This window comes from Entelurus aequoreus, linkage group LG24 (genome assembly GCF_033978785.1).
Source record: "Entelurus aequoreus isolate RoL-2023_Sb linkage group LG24, RoL_Eaeq_v1.1, whole genome shotgun sequence".
NCBI classification, from domain to species: domain Eukaryota; kingdom Metazoa; phylum Chordata; class Actinopteri; order Syngnathiformes; family Syngnathidae; genus Entelurus; species Entelurus aequoreus.
This window is the reverse complement of record NC_084754.1, coordinates 2,177,710-2,193,965: the sequence shown is the minus strand read 5'-3', so window position 1 is coordinate 2,193,965 and position 16,256 is coordinate 2,177,710. Positions and strand designations below refer to the sequence as shown.

Genomic DNA, 16,256 nt, shown 5'->3' with positions numbered 1-16,256 from the left:
GTGAACGCTCTTTACTCACAATCATCGCTACCGTGCTTCATCAACCGTCATTGTAGCGATCCAAAGGCCAATACAAAAATGTACTAAAAAAAGTGAAAAAATAAGGTAATATATTAATCCATAAAGTTACTTTGAAGCAATATACAAAACCCAAAACCAGTGAAGTTGGCACGTTGTGTAAATTGTAAATAAAAACAGAATACAGTGATTTGCGAAAACACCCAGAAACGCCGCCGGCTTCGCTGGGCCCCAGCTCATCTAAGATGGACTGATGCAAAGTGTCAAAGTGTTCTGACGAGTCCACATTTCAAATAGTTTTTAGAAACTGTGGACGTCGTGCAAGCAAGAATGGGAAATAATTCCACCTGAAAAGCTTCAAATATTGGTCTCCTCAGTTCCCAAAGGTTTACTGAGTGTTGTTAAAAGGAAAGGCCATGTAACACAGTGGTACAAATGCCCCTGTGCCAACTTTGTTGCAATGTGTTGCTGCCATTAAGTTATAAGTTAATGATTATTTGCCACAAAAAAAAAGTAGTTTCCCAGTTGGAACATTAAATATCTTGTCTTTGCAGGCTATTCAATTGAATATAAGTTGAAAAGGATTTGCAAATCATTGTATTCTGTTTTTATTTACGACTTACACAATGTGCCAACTTCACTGGTTTTGGGTTTTGTAGAATCCACAGACAGGTTTCTCCCTGATCAAAACATGGCATCAAAACATACCTTGCTTAAATGTGCTTCAGTTCGTTCTGTCTTTTGACACTACAAACTGGACGATTAAGCATGGGCTACAAAAAAAAAAGAATGGCGGATATCTTAGAAAACTACAAGACAAAATACCAACCTTCGCCTGTAAGGGTCACAAATCAATACGACCCTCTGGACTACAAACAAAATGGTGGAATTATTTTAAAAGACTGCAAGTAGAGAATATGGCGGCTGCCAGCTTGACTTCCATTGGCTGAGTGTTGTTCCCAGAGTGCATTGCAGTTAGACTAAAGCGTCTGTTTTTGATTTAATTTGGCGGCGAATTCCTTGTTTTCATTCTGGTTTGGAACATTTATATGCAATCAAACTCACTTTTAAGGACAAACCGTGAGTGAGGATGGTGTGTGGAACAGGTAAGTACCTGGGTGAGTCACTGTCTGACTTATATGACAATCGTGTTTAAAACAAAAATGTGTTACATTGTAGTTAGGGTGCAGACCATGTTAAACAGACTTCAGTCGTGAATGATTGTGAAGAGGATCCAAAATGGCTCCTAAAGTACAGAAGACTACACCATTGTCTCGTGGTTGTTTAAAAATAAAAACCTTTGACAAACCTACTTTATAACACTTTTACAAACAGTTTTTAAAATCAACTAACACACATATTCATGGCACTAGGAATGCCAGCAATGGCTATTTGACACTTCCTGCTCCCAGGACCAATTTCCTCAAACATACAGTCATGTATAGAGGTACATCATTCTGGAATGGGTTGCCATCTCACATTAATCTCTCACAAAGTAAATTATCATTCAAGACAGCTTTGAAGATACACCTATTGCAGCTGCCCAGATGTGAATTTTTAATACTGGTTTTAACTAGCTTTTTATCTTATGTTGTATTTTTCCATTGTATAATGTCTGGTAATGCATGTATTCTTTGTATTTTAATTTTGTATGCTCCTATATGGACCCCAGGAAGACTAGCAGTCGCCTTGGCGTCAGCTAATGGGGATCCATTCAATAAACAATAAACAATAACAAATACATTGAGGTGAATACCACATTCCGCCTGTAGGTTTCATAAATAATTATGATGTTGGACTTGAAATAAAATGGCGGATTTCTTGAGAAACTGTAAAACAAAATGGCGGCCAGATATGACGTATGCCTACTTCCGGTTTTAAATCCGGTTCAGGCCACGGCCACTGCCTGTAACGTCATCCCCCACTGACCCCCCCGCCCCCCCAAAAAATAAAACTCCAAACCCCTGCTAGTCCCCCTTAAAAGGGAACTGCATTTTTATGGAATTTTGCCTATCGTTCACTGTGTCTTCACCCAGCCTGCCATGTTGTAGTTTTCAAGTACTTCCATATGGAGTCTACTGGCAGATACAAGTTAGAACTATCCGCTACTTCGTATTAAAAATCGCCACAGTGGAGGATGTGTGTGCATGTACGAGCCAGTATGCCCCACAACTTGAGGATAGAGAAAAAAAAAGGAACCTTTTGACTACAACGTCGGACTACAATGGCGATTTCATGCAAAGCTCTTCAGGTATATATTACCATACATTAAAATATCCGGTGACGTCACCAATGGGAAAAACATCACAAATAGGGCAAATTCCAAACGGCTTGTTTGGCGTTAGTACGAAGGAAGGCAAGATTGTTTTATAAGTATCTCCGCAATGCCTCCATGGTTTGATTTCGAATTTTCGGGGACTTATGCAGATACCAATTTCACAAAAACAACAATGGGTAAGAAAAAAATGATAACTAAAGTCCCCTTTAATACTGTAACAAAATCATATTGTGAGATTTTGATATTGTTACATCCCTAGTACATACACTACCGTTCAAAAGTTTGGGGTCACCCAAACAATTTTGTGGAATAGCCTTCATTTCTAAGAACAAGAATAGACTGTCGAGATTCAGATGAAAGTTCTCTTTTTCTGGCCATTATGAGCGTTTAATTGACCCCACAAATGTGATGCTCCACAAACTCAATCTGCTCAAAGGAAGGTCAGTTTTGTAGCTTCTGTAACGAGCTAAAGTGTTTTCAGATGTGTGAACATGATTGCACAAGGGTTTTCTAATCATCAATTAGCCTTCTGAGCCAATGAGCAAACACATTGTACCATTAGAACACTGGAGTGATAGTTGCTGGAAATGGGCCTCTATACACCTATGTAGATATTGCACCAAAAAGCAGACATTTGCAGCTAGAATAGTCATTTACCACATTAGCAATGTATAGAGTGTATTTCTTTCAAGTTAAGACTAGTTTAGAGTTATCTTCATTGAAAAGTACAGTGCTTTTCCTTCAAAAATAAGGACATTTCAATGTGACCCCAAACTTTTGAACAGTAGTGTAGTTCCATGTAAAACACCTCAATGCTAGAGTGAGTGTTTTGTACTGAACTGTGTGACACATTGCAATCAATCCAACTTATGGGGTCAAACTTGAGGGTTTAATAACGAACGCCACCATTTGGAGTATTCGTCTGAGAAATAGGAAACATTTTGCCAAATGTTGGGTTGCGGCACAAATGTCACCGCTCCCCTGTGTTGTAACAATAAATTGAGTACTCAAACAAAAGCGTTTTTTGTATCCTTTTTGATATGATATAAAAAAAAAATCGCAAACTAAATATACTTTTTTTTTTTTTTTACATGAAACTGTAATCTGGCTACTATATGAACACATTTTGTTCTAAGTTACAAAACTGATATTTATATTGGAGGTAATCAAAGTCACCCACTTCTTCTAATGTTTTACGTATCTTTTGCAACCATACTCTTATCTCCGGTCCCCTCGGTTGTTTTGGCCATCTTCTTCTTCACCCTCTTCCTGAAGTCCGACCATTTCTTTTTTATTTCAACCTGTGTGCAGTTCTCTTAGCCCGCAGCATTGACAAGCTCACAATCTCAACCCTCTTTCATTTGCTCGAAACACGAGAAAGATGCACATCCTTCTGACTCCTGATTGGGCAGAGTGTGCAGAGCTCAGGCACATGGCTAATTTCAATATGATTGGCGTATTTATAAGGGGGCGTGGCCTGGGCCCAGCCACGCAAACATCTCCGGTCAATTCCACGTTAATTGGGAAATGCGCTTGGATTCTTGCGTGTGCATACTTTAATAAATCTGAATTAGTTCTTGCCTCAGCCGTTTTTTGGATTTCAACGCACGCCAATTTTTAGTAGGAAATCCATGCAACTCTTAATACATAAGGCCCTTGGTTGCAGAGGTTCAGGAGTAGAAGAAAAACAAGCCTCTATGGGTATTGCTCATGCAGGCAAACATTTTCATTTTTTCTCTTTAGTTTCCAGCGTCAATGCTTTATTTTTCTCCCTGTTTCGTCCACCCGCTATGACCCGGCCAACACATCTGATAACCTAACAGTAGTCTACAGCGCACGCACACATCCCAGTCCTATCATTCAAAAGCAACTGAGTAGTAGGCAGAGGTTAGGTCATAAATTCAATTACACTAAAGCAAAATCAGCCCCACAAAATCTTACTTCTGCATGGCTGTGAAAGATGTTTTTCACTTCCCGTCTGTGGTATAAAAAGCTCACCGATTCATTTCACATTTCAACTCCAAACCCTATAGTATTTTGTAAATGTTCTGTTCTAGAAGTCGTCGCCAACCACATGGCCAGCACTTCTAATGCCTGCCACTCACCATTTCCTTATGTAGCTCTTTCAGTGGTTAGATCACGCTTTGCTTTTAAAGGATTAATCCACATGTCATCCAAAAGTGACAACCACTGATCTAGTCGAAATAACTACTAATTTGCTGAAATTAACATAATATAATATGTTTCCGCAATGTGTGCACCACGTCACCAGGATGGATTGTTGTGTTGTTAGTCCTTGAATTTAACACCGGGATGAAGCTCTCAAACCGCAATTTTCCTTCCACTGACATTTGGCTGTGGGAACGTGCAAAGATATGACCCATTAAGCAAAGAGAGGAAAACATTTTACTCGACTGAGTATATAGCCAGTGTTTCACTTGTTCACTTGCCATTCGGCCCTCCAAACAAAACCTCAGAATTTCAACAATGAGCCGCCATCATGAGCCAAAACCTGGGACGGAAAAGAAAAGTGAGCAGCTTGGAACCCTGTCATTTTTCCGTGTAAGCCCCACCGCCACTATCTTATCCGCTCAATCCTCTCATCGTCATTCAAATCTCCCCCTCACTCCATCCCATATGAGCCGTGGCTCTTTTTAAATCTCTCTCCCTCCTCCCAGTCCAGCACGTTTTCTAATGCTAATTATTTAAACCTCTCTGTGAGCACCATCTCTCCCATTTATTCAACTCTCGCCCTAAAAGCCTGGCCCCAGCTACAAGGTGTTTGACTAAAGCCTTGATGGGGAAAAAATTATAAATCAGACTTAAGACTTCCCTCTCTTCTCCTTTACTTTCCTAGCTAAAACAATTACAAACTGTGTTAAACAAACGCAGTTTGAGGTTTATTTGTCCAGAAAACTCTACACAGCTAATAACCATGATGTGAAACTAAAGACCAGCTCCCATACTCAAACATGTATGTTATTTCACTTTTGTACTGTGATGAAATCATGAATAAAAATTCAAGTTTGTAAACACACAACCCCTTGAGAAAAGGCTCGTAGCATGGGAATGTGACCTTTGTTGGACTGCGCTGGCCTGTGAGGGTCACTGTCCCCAGTGTTAAGTAAGTCACTTGGAGCACTCTGAGGGATCCGTTTTCCACAACCAGGTGCCTTTGTATCCCCATGGGGGAAAAAGAAGAATTTATCTGGTCTCCTCTTGCATCTTAAACTTATTTTTGTCTTTGTTTATTCCCACTCAGTTTTTGCATGCTCCCTCTCTGGTTCAGTTCAAAAGCCTACGCATGGAGCATCTAGATCTCAGCTCAGGAAAAACACCACTGAGATGCTCACCATCACCATCAGCATCACTATTGTTGATTTTCAAAGTTACATAAAGGGTTTGAAACAACAACCACCTGATACAGACTACACACTTTCTTGTGAGAAACAAAAGTGCCAAACCCATGAAAGAAATGGTTCTCTTTCAATATGTGTACTTGTCTATGGATCTTCTCATTCATCCAGGTCATTGACTGAGCAGTGCAGTTGTGATCGATTGAATGTCCTAAGAATACGCAAATCTCTTGTTGGTTTGCTCTTTAATCTAAAAAAATGTGATTGCAATTAAAAGTGTAATAACTACCGTAACTAAAATGCACACAAATACATTTCAAAAAGGAGACACCAGACAAACTCACCTTGATATTCCTGTCCTGGGGTGTAGGCAGTGGGGTTGCCCGTTATCTGGAGTGTGAGCAGCACTTCTCCTCCACCTTCAGCAACCCCAACTCCGTCCAACTCACCGTGATGAGTGCACAGGAAGAAAAAAGGGTTAAAGCGGGGGTAGAAGCTCGCCGGGGACACCCCGAAGTCCATGCTGCTGCTCCCCAGGACCAGGGTCAGCAGGGCACAGCCGAAGGCGCCCCCGAGAGAGGCCCACGCTGCGGCCATCTGCCCTGACGGAGCGAGGGTCTGTAAGGTGTGGAGGGGAGGACACAGGGGAGGGCACAGATGAGATGGATTCCAGGAAGAAGCTTCTGGAGTCCACAGATGGGTAAAAAGTCCAAAAGTGTGTGTCTAAGTACGTGTTGTGTGATATTGTGTCAAAGTGTGGGAAAACTGTGGAGCTCTGTTCTTCTTGCTTCCTCTCCCTGTCCTACCTTTACTCAGGGAGTTTAGAGCTTGGGCTGCGCTGTCCTGCTCCAGCGTTTAAATACCTCACCCCCTCCCTGTGGCTCCCTCTCTCCTCCCACCCTCCCTCTCCGCGCTCGCCTCGCTCCAACACCAGCTCCTCGCGTGCTGCTAGCGCTCCATGAGACGGCCTCCTTTCTCCTCCTCCTCCCTCTTCAGTGTCTATCACTCTGCCTTTTGCTTAAGCTCCCTTCCTGGTCCTGTCTTCTCCACAGCCTCTTCATCCCTCACCGAAGCACTGCTTTTGCACTCTTCAGACCTTGGATCACCATGCAGCTTAGTGTCTTCAACTCCAACCAGCCCCCTGACACATCCCTCTCACTCTTCTCTCGCTTCCCTTTGTCTGTTTAGCCATCCACCAGACTGTCTTCTCCTCTCCCACCCACTATCACACCTCTTTTACTCCCACTTGGTCCCCTACTCCATATTTCAATCTCCCTCCTACAGTATGCAACCTCTCCATCTCTCCTCCCTTCCTCAGCAAAACATTGTTTTCCCTTTCTGTTGCATCTTTCATGAGTTTTTCCATCAGAATCTCATTTTCCACAGGATTCTCTAACTATTTCCCCCTCTCCATGTGAGAGTAAAGTGTGCCAGATTAAGCCACCCCTCTAGACAGACCCCAGTCATAGCGTTGCTTTCTAACCCCCACTGGGTCTGGCTGATGGATGAACATTTCACTAGCGCACTGTGCACACCCAACATATCTCCCATTCCTCTTTTTAATCCTAACACGCAAGTTTCCAAATGATGACAGCATTATCTTTATAGGCCAGACAATACACAGACACAACAAAAGGTCAAGGACAGCCCTTATGCAGGGAGATCTCTGCCCAGATCGATCGTCCAAACTCTTGGATTTTTGAAGTACATTTTACTTCAGAACCAGGATTTCGTCTGCTAAGATATAATGTTCAAAACTCTAGTTTTGATGCCAGTCTTTTATGAAGCACAAAAACAGTGTTGTAAATCAGAGATACCCAACCTTTTTTGAGTCTTCAGACCTACTTGTTTCTGTCAAACCTCCGCCAGACTAGGGGAGCAGCTCCTTGTTCGGGATTCATCGATTATAGATTTTGACTGTCCGATTATAGTATGAGTAATAATCACGGTTTTACGATTATTATGCATTGATTATTGTCACAACAAAAAACTATAAGATCACAAACATTCATTCGAGATTTTGATGTGGTGTTTATAACTGTTGAAATTAAAAGTAATCAAATAATAACATTATAATAACAGTACAAAATATTAAATCTTAGTTTTGTGTGTTATTAGCTAATGATAGCAATTTAGCAAAGTTTAGCTGCTAAAATTAGCTATTAACGATGTGTTTTTTATTGTTCAGCAAATTCTTAATTACCTCTCTACGACTGCCAAATTCCTCAGAACTAGAAGCAATGTCTATTCAATATAGGTACTTAAAATTTAAAATATAAATTTTCTGTTGAATGGTAGCTGATTGTGTTGGTCTTGTGGTTAAAAATGTAACTATGAGCAGGTTGCAAAAAGCCCCTTTAAATACTGTACCTTAATGCAATTTTTACCTCAGAACAAGCTAGTCAGGTTACTGCTAGACCTCCACCCCAGATCCCACCTCACTCCTACCCACTTCTCTAAAGTGGGCTGGCTCAAGGTGGAGGACAGAGTTAAACAACTAGCACTGAGCCTAGTCAATAAAATCCGCTACACCTCCTTGATACCGAAGTACATGTCAAACTACTTCCTTAACGTAAATGACCGCCATAACCACAACACCAGGGGGAGCTCCACTAACCACGTTAAACCCAAATTCCGAACTAACAAAGGTCTTAACTCATTCTCTTTCTATGCCACATCAATGTGGAATGCGCTCCCAACAGGTATAAAAGAAAGGGCATCTCTATCCTCCTTCAAAACCACAATAAAAGTTCACCTCCAGGCAGCTACAACCCTAAACTAACACCCTCCCCGGATTGCTAACAATCAAATGTAAACAATCAAATGCAGATACTTTTTCTTATGCCTTCTGATCTCTCTCTCTCTCTCTATGTCCACTACTTGATGTCCATATCCTAACCCCCCCCCTCCACACCCCTGATTGTAAATAATGTAAATAATTCATTGTGATTATCTTGTGTGATGACTGTATTATGATGATAGTATATATGATAGTATATATCTGTATCATGAATCAATTTAAGTGGACCCCGACTTAAACAAGTTGAAAAACTTATTCGGGTGTTACCATTTAGTGGTCAATTGTACGGAATATGTACTTCACTGTGCAACCTACTAATAAAAGTCTCAATCAATCAAAAAAACCTATTGGTGGCTGCCTGCGACCCACCCAGAGTAAGTACGCAAATTTAACCAGATGTAGACCAGCAGACCCGATGCTAGTATCAAACTCAAGGCCCGGGGACCAGATCTGGCCCGCGACATCATTTTATCTGGCCCGCGAACACCTGATATGTGTCAATAAAGTACTTAATATTTTCTCACTGAATGTAATTTATTTTTTTCATTTTGACAGAAAAAATATATGTACTGCTTGAAATTGCATAACTTTTAAACTTTATTAGTATCCATTATTGCAACAAATATTACAGCATATTATCATACTTTCCAAACATGTTTTTGTCTAAATAAAAATACTTGACAGCAAACTACCCATCAAATTAATAAAAATGACAATACATTTTACATTGTTCTTGTTTTTCACAGCATAATACTGTAAATTGAAAAAAAACCTACTACTGTTTTTTGCGTTAAAATTCTGTTGACTGAGCTGTCAGTTTTTGACTGTAAAATCTATGATTGTTGTTTTTAACTGTTTTAATTTAAATGGTGCCAGTTTTTAACTGTAAAATCTATAATTGTTGTTTTAACGGTGTTTTAATTTAAATGGTAAAACGGTACATTTGTCTTTACGGTAGAAAAACTGGCAGCGAAGTTGCCAGAATAAAAAATAACTTGTACTGTTTTTCCATTAAAAATATATAGTTGGAAAAACCAATGTCAATTTAACACAAATATTCTGGCAACCAAGCTGTCAGCTTTTTCTTCCTTCAGCACACTTGCACTTTAGCACTAAAGCACTTCTCCATCCGCAATGGTGACTTTATTCCTGATCTGTCCTGAGCTCATGCAGGAACCTACTGTATTATAAGGGTCTCCATTTTATTTCATTTTATATCTGAGTCAGTGCATTTTATTGTAGTGTGTATGTCTAATGTTGGTGCTGTCTAATTAACTTTTTGTAGTCCTTGTTGTACAAACAATCAACCTGTCGGAGACTGCAGGTGGAAATTAGCCTTTGGCTACAATCTGGAAGATTTATATTTCCTATGTTCAATAATGTGCATTGTCCCTGTAACAAAGATATAACAAATGGCAACATTTATTGTAATATACATCTATTAACAAGCTTTTTGGTGTGTCTAGTGCAGAGGTGTCAAAGTCGTTTTCACTGAGCGCCACAGGGCAGTTATGTTTGGTCCCAGAGGGCCGCTTCTAACAGTGAATACTATTTTTACACAATGTTTTAATGCATTTTTTTAGTATATTTTAAAAAAACTAAAATGTAAAAAAAATATGGTAAATTGCAATAATTTCACCTCAAAATGTAGTGTATATTACTGTATATGGAACAATAGTACTGCTTTTTTTAATGGTAAAAAAACAAACAAAAAAAAAACCAAAAAAAAACTGGCAGCTCAGTTGCCAGAATTTTACTGAAAAATTTTGGCACCTGAGCTGCCAGTTTTTTTGTTTGTTTTTACAGTTTATTACAGTAAAAAAAAGTACAGTTTTTTTAATTTAGAGAAAAATCAGTAAACAGTAAAAAACGCAGTAAAAAACACAGTAAATTTCACAATTTTACCATGAAATCTATTGCTACTTTTACATTGCACAATTTGATGGATAACTTGCTTTGAAATCATTATTATTAGTATGTATTTATATTTAAAACATGGTTTGAATGTTTGGTAATATATTTTTGCATAATTTAGACAATATTTAAATTAACATTATTTGCAATTACGGGAGTACATTTTTTATTTTTTCTCCCAAAATTGAAAGAATACATTTAGTAAGAAACTTTACAGTACTTTATTGATACATAGTATTTCCAAGCTTTCGAGGGCCAAATATAATGAAGTGGTGGGCCTTGAGTTTAACACCGGTGGTCTAGTGGGACAGGCAAAACTTAAGTCAGAGAAAATGCGGCCGTTTTTTTTCATGTTTCTGTGCGGGCCGGTAGCATACATGTCACAGACCGATACTGGTCCCCAGGCCGATGGTTGTGGACCACAGCAATAAAGCATTGATAAATCCACAAAGGTTTTTCGAGCAGCATGGTTGAACAGATTAGTGTTTAACCTTTCAATGGATAACATGTGAAAATCTGCTGCCTGCGGGGTCTGTATGTTTGAACACACACAAAGCATCAAGCTGGACACACACTCCGGCTGTCTGTGTCGTGTCCAAACAGGACTGACCCACAGCAGTCAGGCCAGATGCTTCCCGCCACACACGGACTATCACAGCCTAGATTGCTGAGTAATCCCAAACAAACCACACACTGTAACCTTGCCTATGTCTGTTTCTTTTCACTCCGCAGCTGGAAAGGTTCCTTTTTCGGCCCGAGTGAAGTAAGTCACCTGCCAGACAAGCTGCTTCTCCAACACTAACACAAATTTGCATTTTCGCATAGGAAAACTGACAGGCAAGAAAATATTTGCAAAAGCCACATTCTTTCTGAGTCTTCCTATTCTGGGCTGGAAGGTCACTAATCATTAAAAAAATAATAAAGTAGTACCTGGATTTTTTAATGACACTTTTTGCATAGTTCGCCGAAATTTTTTGCCAACATATTGTCTTAGTTTTTGTATGAAGTCTCAGTTAAGGTATGCACGTAACAAACTGCTTAAAATTAGAGATGCAAAGTTGTTTTTTAAGCCGATTTTAATAACTTCCTGCTTGTCAAAACCCATCCATCTATTTTTTACCGCTTGTCGCGGGGGTGGCTGAAGCCTATCCCAGCTGCACTACGTTAACTATTATTTGTAAACATAGGTATAACTCAGGGTTTCCCACACATTCATTTAATTGTGGCGGCCACGAAAGAATTACTTCCGCCACAAATAAAAAAATAATTTTTTTTTTTTTTTTTTTGGTCCTCTCCAGCTTCTCAGGCAAATCATATAGTTGATGTAGATGCCCATATCGGCTGTTCACATTTGGTCCTCTCCAGCTTCTCAGGCAAATCATATAGTTGATGTAGATGCCCATATCGGCTGTTCACATTTACTTTACGAAAGAGAAGTGAAGGATACTTCTCTTGTTGCCTTATTTGTATTTGACTTTATTAAATGTATTTATATTAGAAACACAACATGTGTATATAACAAAGGGTGCAAAGTCTGCAGGCAGTAGGAAACACATGGTTAAGTGTAGGGAGTAAAACTGATGGCAGTCTAAAGTTCAAGATTTGTGGAGCTCTTTGTTCAGTGGATCAGATGTTTGATGAAGCTCTGTGTCTATCTACCACCACTACTGTTGTCTGTTTATTTGTTACTGACTGTGGCAGGACACCTCTGCCTCTGTTTCACTTTATGTTGCTGGTAAATAATATGCTTGTAGTAGTAGGCTAAAGTTAAATTATTTAGTATGCACTAATTAAAGGGGCAGAGCTTTGAGACATTTTAGCTTTTATATTTTATAAGATATATTTTTTGTAAGAACCACAATTAATAAATATATTTCAGTGAATAACTTATTGTTCAAATCTGTATATAAATATGTACATAGTGTTGTAATTATATTGTAAAATGGATGAATGGATGGCTGGATGGACGTTTAAAACAAAACTGTTATTAATTAGTAAGTATACATTTTTTGAGCCTTTTTAGAGAAAATCAAATCATTGTAGTAAATTATGCAAATTACTTGATGATGTCATGTGACCACGCCCATAGCCACGCCCCCACCGCCACAGGTATCTTGGCAGTTTATGGGAAACACTGTTAACTGTAGTTTGTGCACACCTGGATGTAAGAAACACTGAAACAAAAGTGGATTTGACATGGTGCACATTTATGTCCTGACAAAACCAGTATCTTTATCGTCCAGTGCCATCAGATCCATAATGAAATCACAGTTCGTTTAATCCCTCAGGCAGTCTTTGGCAAATGTTTTGCACTTTTCAAAAGCTTCAGCGATAGGAACAAACCTTTCTTTGCAGCTAACTTTGGGGCAACTTCTTAAGAGGCAGGAAACTTAATACAGGCTTTCAAAACCCTGTCGCAGCGATGCTGCCGTTTCAGGTGACCGATAAGGTTTGATGTGCTGAAGTTCCTTGTTTTTTCCCTCCCCGTGGAAGGTTTGCAGAACATTTGGTGCAAATAACAGTCAAAACGCCTTACTCTAACAGTCAAGAAGTCCCACAGCATCAATGCCATGTTTACAATCAGCTCAGGGGGAGTTTACGACTTCATTTGCTCACCATAACCCGCCTACCAACAAATATGACACACTGTTTTTTTTAGAATAGGTCCTCGAGGTTATCGAATAAGAAAAAAAAACAGAGGTATTGTACTAATGAACATAAACAATGTAAGATCTGAAGGTGTGGCTAACAGAGTGGCCTGTAATAAAATGAGCAACATTCGTAATTAAAAAAATATCCACTACTGTGCACTTTCATTGCGTTGATAAATTTGTGTGCTTGCTGTGCTTAATGCTATGATGGAATAAATGCAATGTTTTGCCCATAGATTAACATTTCATGTCATTTAACACGTAACGTGTGCATGCGGTCCTGACAGTTTCCAGGCCTTGGTGACATCAGCAAAGAAGTCTGACAGCAGTGTGACAAGGAACAGCCTTGCTGCCATTTTAGGACTTTGTGTTGCTATGTTGTTCAATACACGTTAGTGCTGTGATGTGAAAAACAGTGGCGCTGCACACATTTACAGGTTAGTGGGCTCCCAGTGGTTGTACAAGGTGAGCTGTATGGACTAGTGTGCGTCAATGGAGTGAATGTTTACAGTGTACTAACAGGGCTGTCAACATTAACGTGTTAACGCATGTCATTATGTAAAATAAATTAATCGTGTTACCATAAATAAATGAAGATAAATCACAGTGGGGGTTTTTAAGCGCCGGAAGGCAACACGCAAACTCCGACAAAACTTTAGATAAAACTGAGGTATTTAGTTAGTATTGCAGCGACAAACTTTCTTATCAAGTTTAAAATAGCATCTTAAAGCAAAACATGAACATAAAGATGGCGTAATGAGGCCTTTTAGATTTACTAAGGTCTGACATGTTTAGTAACTTTACCAGTGGCAGTAGCTAGACGCACAAACTGCGTAACTGGCAACCTGGATGTAAAACACTCACAGACTTTCTAATTGGTTAAAACGTTGGAGGGCGGGACATCAAAAAGAAAATAAGTTTTCGGGTCTGTAAATTTTAATTTTGAAATGAGCATATCCCGGCTGGACTACTGTTATCAGTTATAGAGGTATTCAAAAATAGTATAATTTATTAATGCCTTTTGACATATCAGGGCCATTTAATGATAACTTGACATGCAATTCTTACATATTGCTCCTTTAAGAAGAATTAAAAAATTTAAAAAATGTTGTGCATCCCAAATCTTTTGAAATGGATATCACGGACGCGTTTGACCGCCCTGAGATCGGTAGGTTGTGAGTTCAAACCCCGGCCGAATCATACCAAAGACTGTAAAAATGGGACCCATTACCTCCCTGCTTGGCACTCAGCATCAAGGGTTGGAATTGGGGGTTAAATCACCAAAAATTATTCCCGGGCGCGGCCCCCGCTGCTACCCACTGCTCCCCTCACCTCCCAAGGGGATGGGTCGAATGCAGAGGACAAATTTCACCACACCTAGTGTGTGTGTGACAATCATTGGTACTTTAACTTTACTTTTTCTTGATGGATTTTATCTTAACAGGTCAAAGGGTTGAACATTCTCCTGCAATTAATTGTGTTTTTGTACTAAGGGTCAAGTGCTTTTCTTATTCGCTCTAATATTATTACTTGCATTTATGACTTCCGCTGCAGCTACTCTGAGGCCTACCGTTAACACAATATTAATTTCTTTGAATGCAGTTCAATAGAGGTAGGAAGCATGGGAGAGCACTTAACAAATACCGTATTTTCCGGACCATAGGGCGCACCGGATTATAAGGCGCATTAAAGGGGACATATTATAAAAATTGTTTCTAAATGTAAAACACTTCCTTGGTCTACATCAGTGGTCCCCAACCACCGGGCCACGGACCGGTACGTGGATCCATTGGTACCGGGCCGCACAACAAATTTTAATTAAATCCACATAAAAAACACAAGATACACTTACAATTAGTGCACCAACCCAAAAAACCTCCCTCCCCCCATTTACACTCATTCGCACAAAAAGGTTGTTTCTTTTTGTTAATATTTCTGGTTCCTACATTATATATCAATATAGATCAATACAGTCTGCAGGGATACAGTCCGTAAGCACACATGATTGTATTTTTTTATGACAAACAAAAAAAAATAAAAATACCAATCCCCCCGGTCCGCGGGACAAATTTTCAAGCGTTGACTGGTCCGCAGTTACAAAAAGGTTGGAGATCACTGGTCTACAAACTGTAACATGTAATGGTGGTTCTTTGGTCAAAATGTTGCAAAGATGATGTCTTACAGATCATCTTCAAGCCGCTTTCTGACAGTCGCTTCAGGATGCGCTATTTTGTCTGCGGTCTTATTTACGTGGCTCACCTTCGACAGCGTCTTCTCCCCGTCATCGTTGTTGTAGCGGTGTAGCGTGCAAGGACGGGAGTGGAAGAAGTGTCAAAAGATGGAGCTAACTGTTTTAATGACATTCAGACTTTACTTCAATCAATAACGGAGCAGCATCTTCTCATTCGGAAACAACAAACCGGAAATGTGTCCCGTGAAAAACCGTCCGACCGGAACTCTCTAATAACTAAACTCACTACACCGGTATGTTTTAGTGCTTTCATGGTGAGTTCACTGACAGATATAAGTAAGAACTTTACACTACTTTATATTAGAAATGGCAACAGCGGAGGATGAATGTCCCATAAGAAGATAGAGAAAAAGAAGAAGCTTATCGACTACGGACTATGTCGGCACGGACTACAAAGGCGGACGCGCGCAATTTTTCTGGATTTATGCAGATCCCAAATACAGATCAGCAGGTACCAGAAGGTAAGAAAAGTTGCTTTCGCATAATATTGCGAAATAAAATGCCAGATGATATGTCTTACCTTATACACACACCATAATAATACTGGTATGTTGAAGCACATCAAGCGGTGCGGCTTCATAACTTACCAAAGTCGTACTAAAACTTTGATGGATTTTTGAGCGTCGTGTGTGATGTTTTATATTTTCAATGGAACATATTGGTGTTGTTTACTTGAGTCATATTGCCATTATAGTGCAGTCTACACATATCTCTTATGTTTGACTGCCATCTACTGGCCACACTTATTACACCATGTACCAAATAACATTGCTTCGAGGTCGGTAAGCAAAACCAGAATTCATCCGTACATTAGGCGCACCGGTTTATAAGGAGCACTGTCGAGTTTTGAGGGAAAAAAATGTTTAAGTGTCCCGAAAATACGGTATAATCACGGCATTTAAAACATTGGAGCCCTTTGAAGTTTTGGGACATCAAATGTCAATGTTTTTGATTAAAACATCATGAAAGAGGTAGGTTGTGTCTGAGA

At 39.6% G+C, this 16,256-nt stretch overlaps 1 protein-coding gene and 1 long non-coding RNA gene across 7 annotated transcripts in view; one reads left to right on the top strand and one right to left on the bottom strand.

Annotated features, from left to right (window-relative positions):
• The window catches only part of LOC133641699 (uncharacterized), a 526,583-nt gene that overhangs the window by 386,438 nt on the left and 123,889 nt on the right, over window positions 1-16,256 (top strand). The window lies entirely within an intron of this gene.
• reln (reelin) overlaps window positions 1-16,256 on the bottom strand; it is a 391,417-nt gene that overhangs the window by 328,785 nt on the left and 46,376 nt on the right. For 5 of the 6 annotated variants that reach the window (XM_062035613.1, XM_062035610.1, XM_062035612.1 and 2 more), the window contains one exon: window positions 5,997-6,270. The exons of the other annotated variant lie outside the window; for it this stretch is intronic. In XM_062035613.1, the coding sequence (XP_061891597.1) occupies window positions 5,997-6,249 (253 nt within the window). In that variant the 5' untranslated portion in view covers window positions 6,250-6,270. The remainder of the gene's footprint in view (window positions 1-5,996; window positions 6,271-16,256) is intronic. 6 annotated transcript variants of the gene reach the window in all.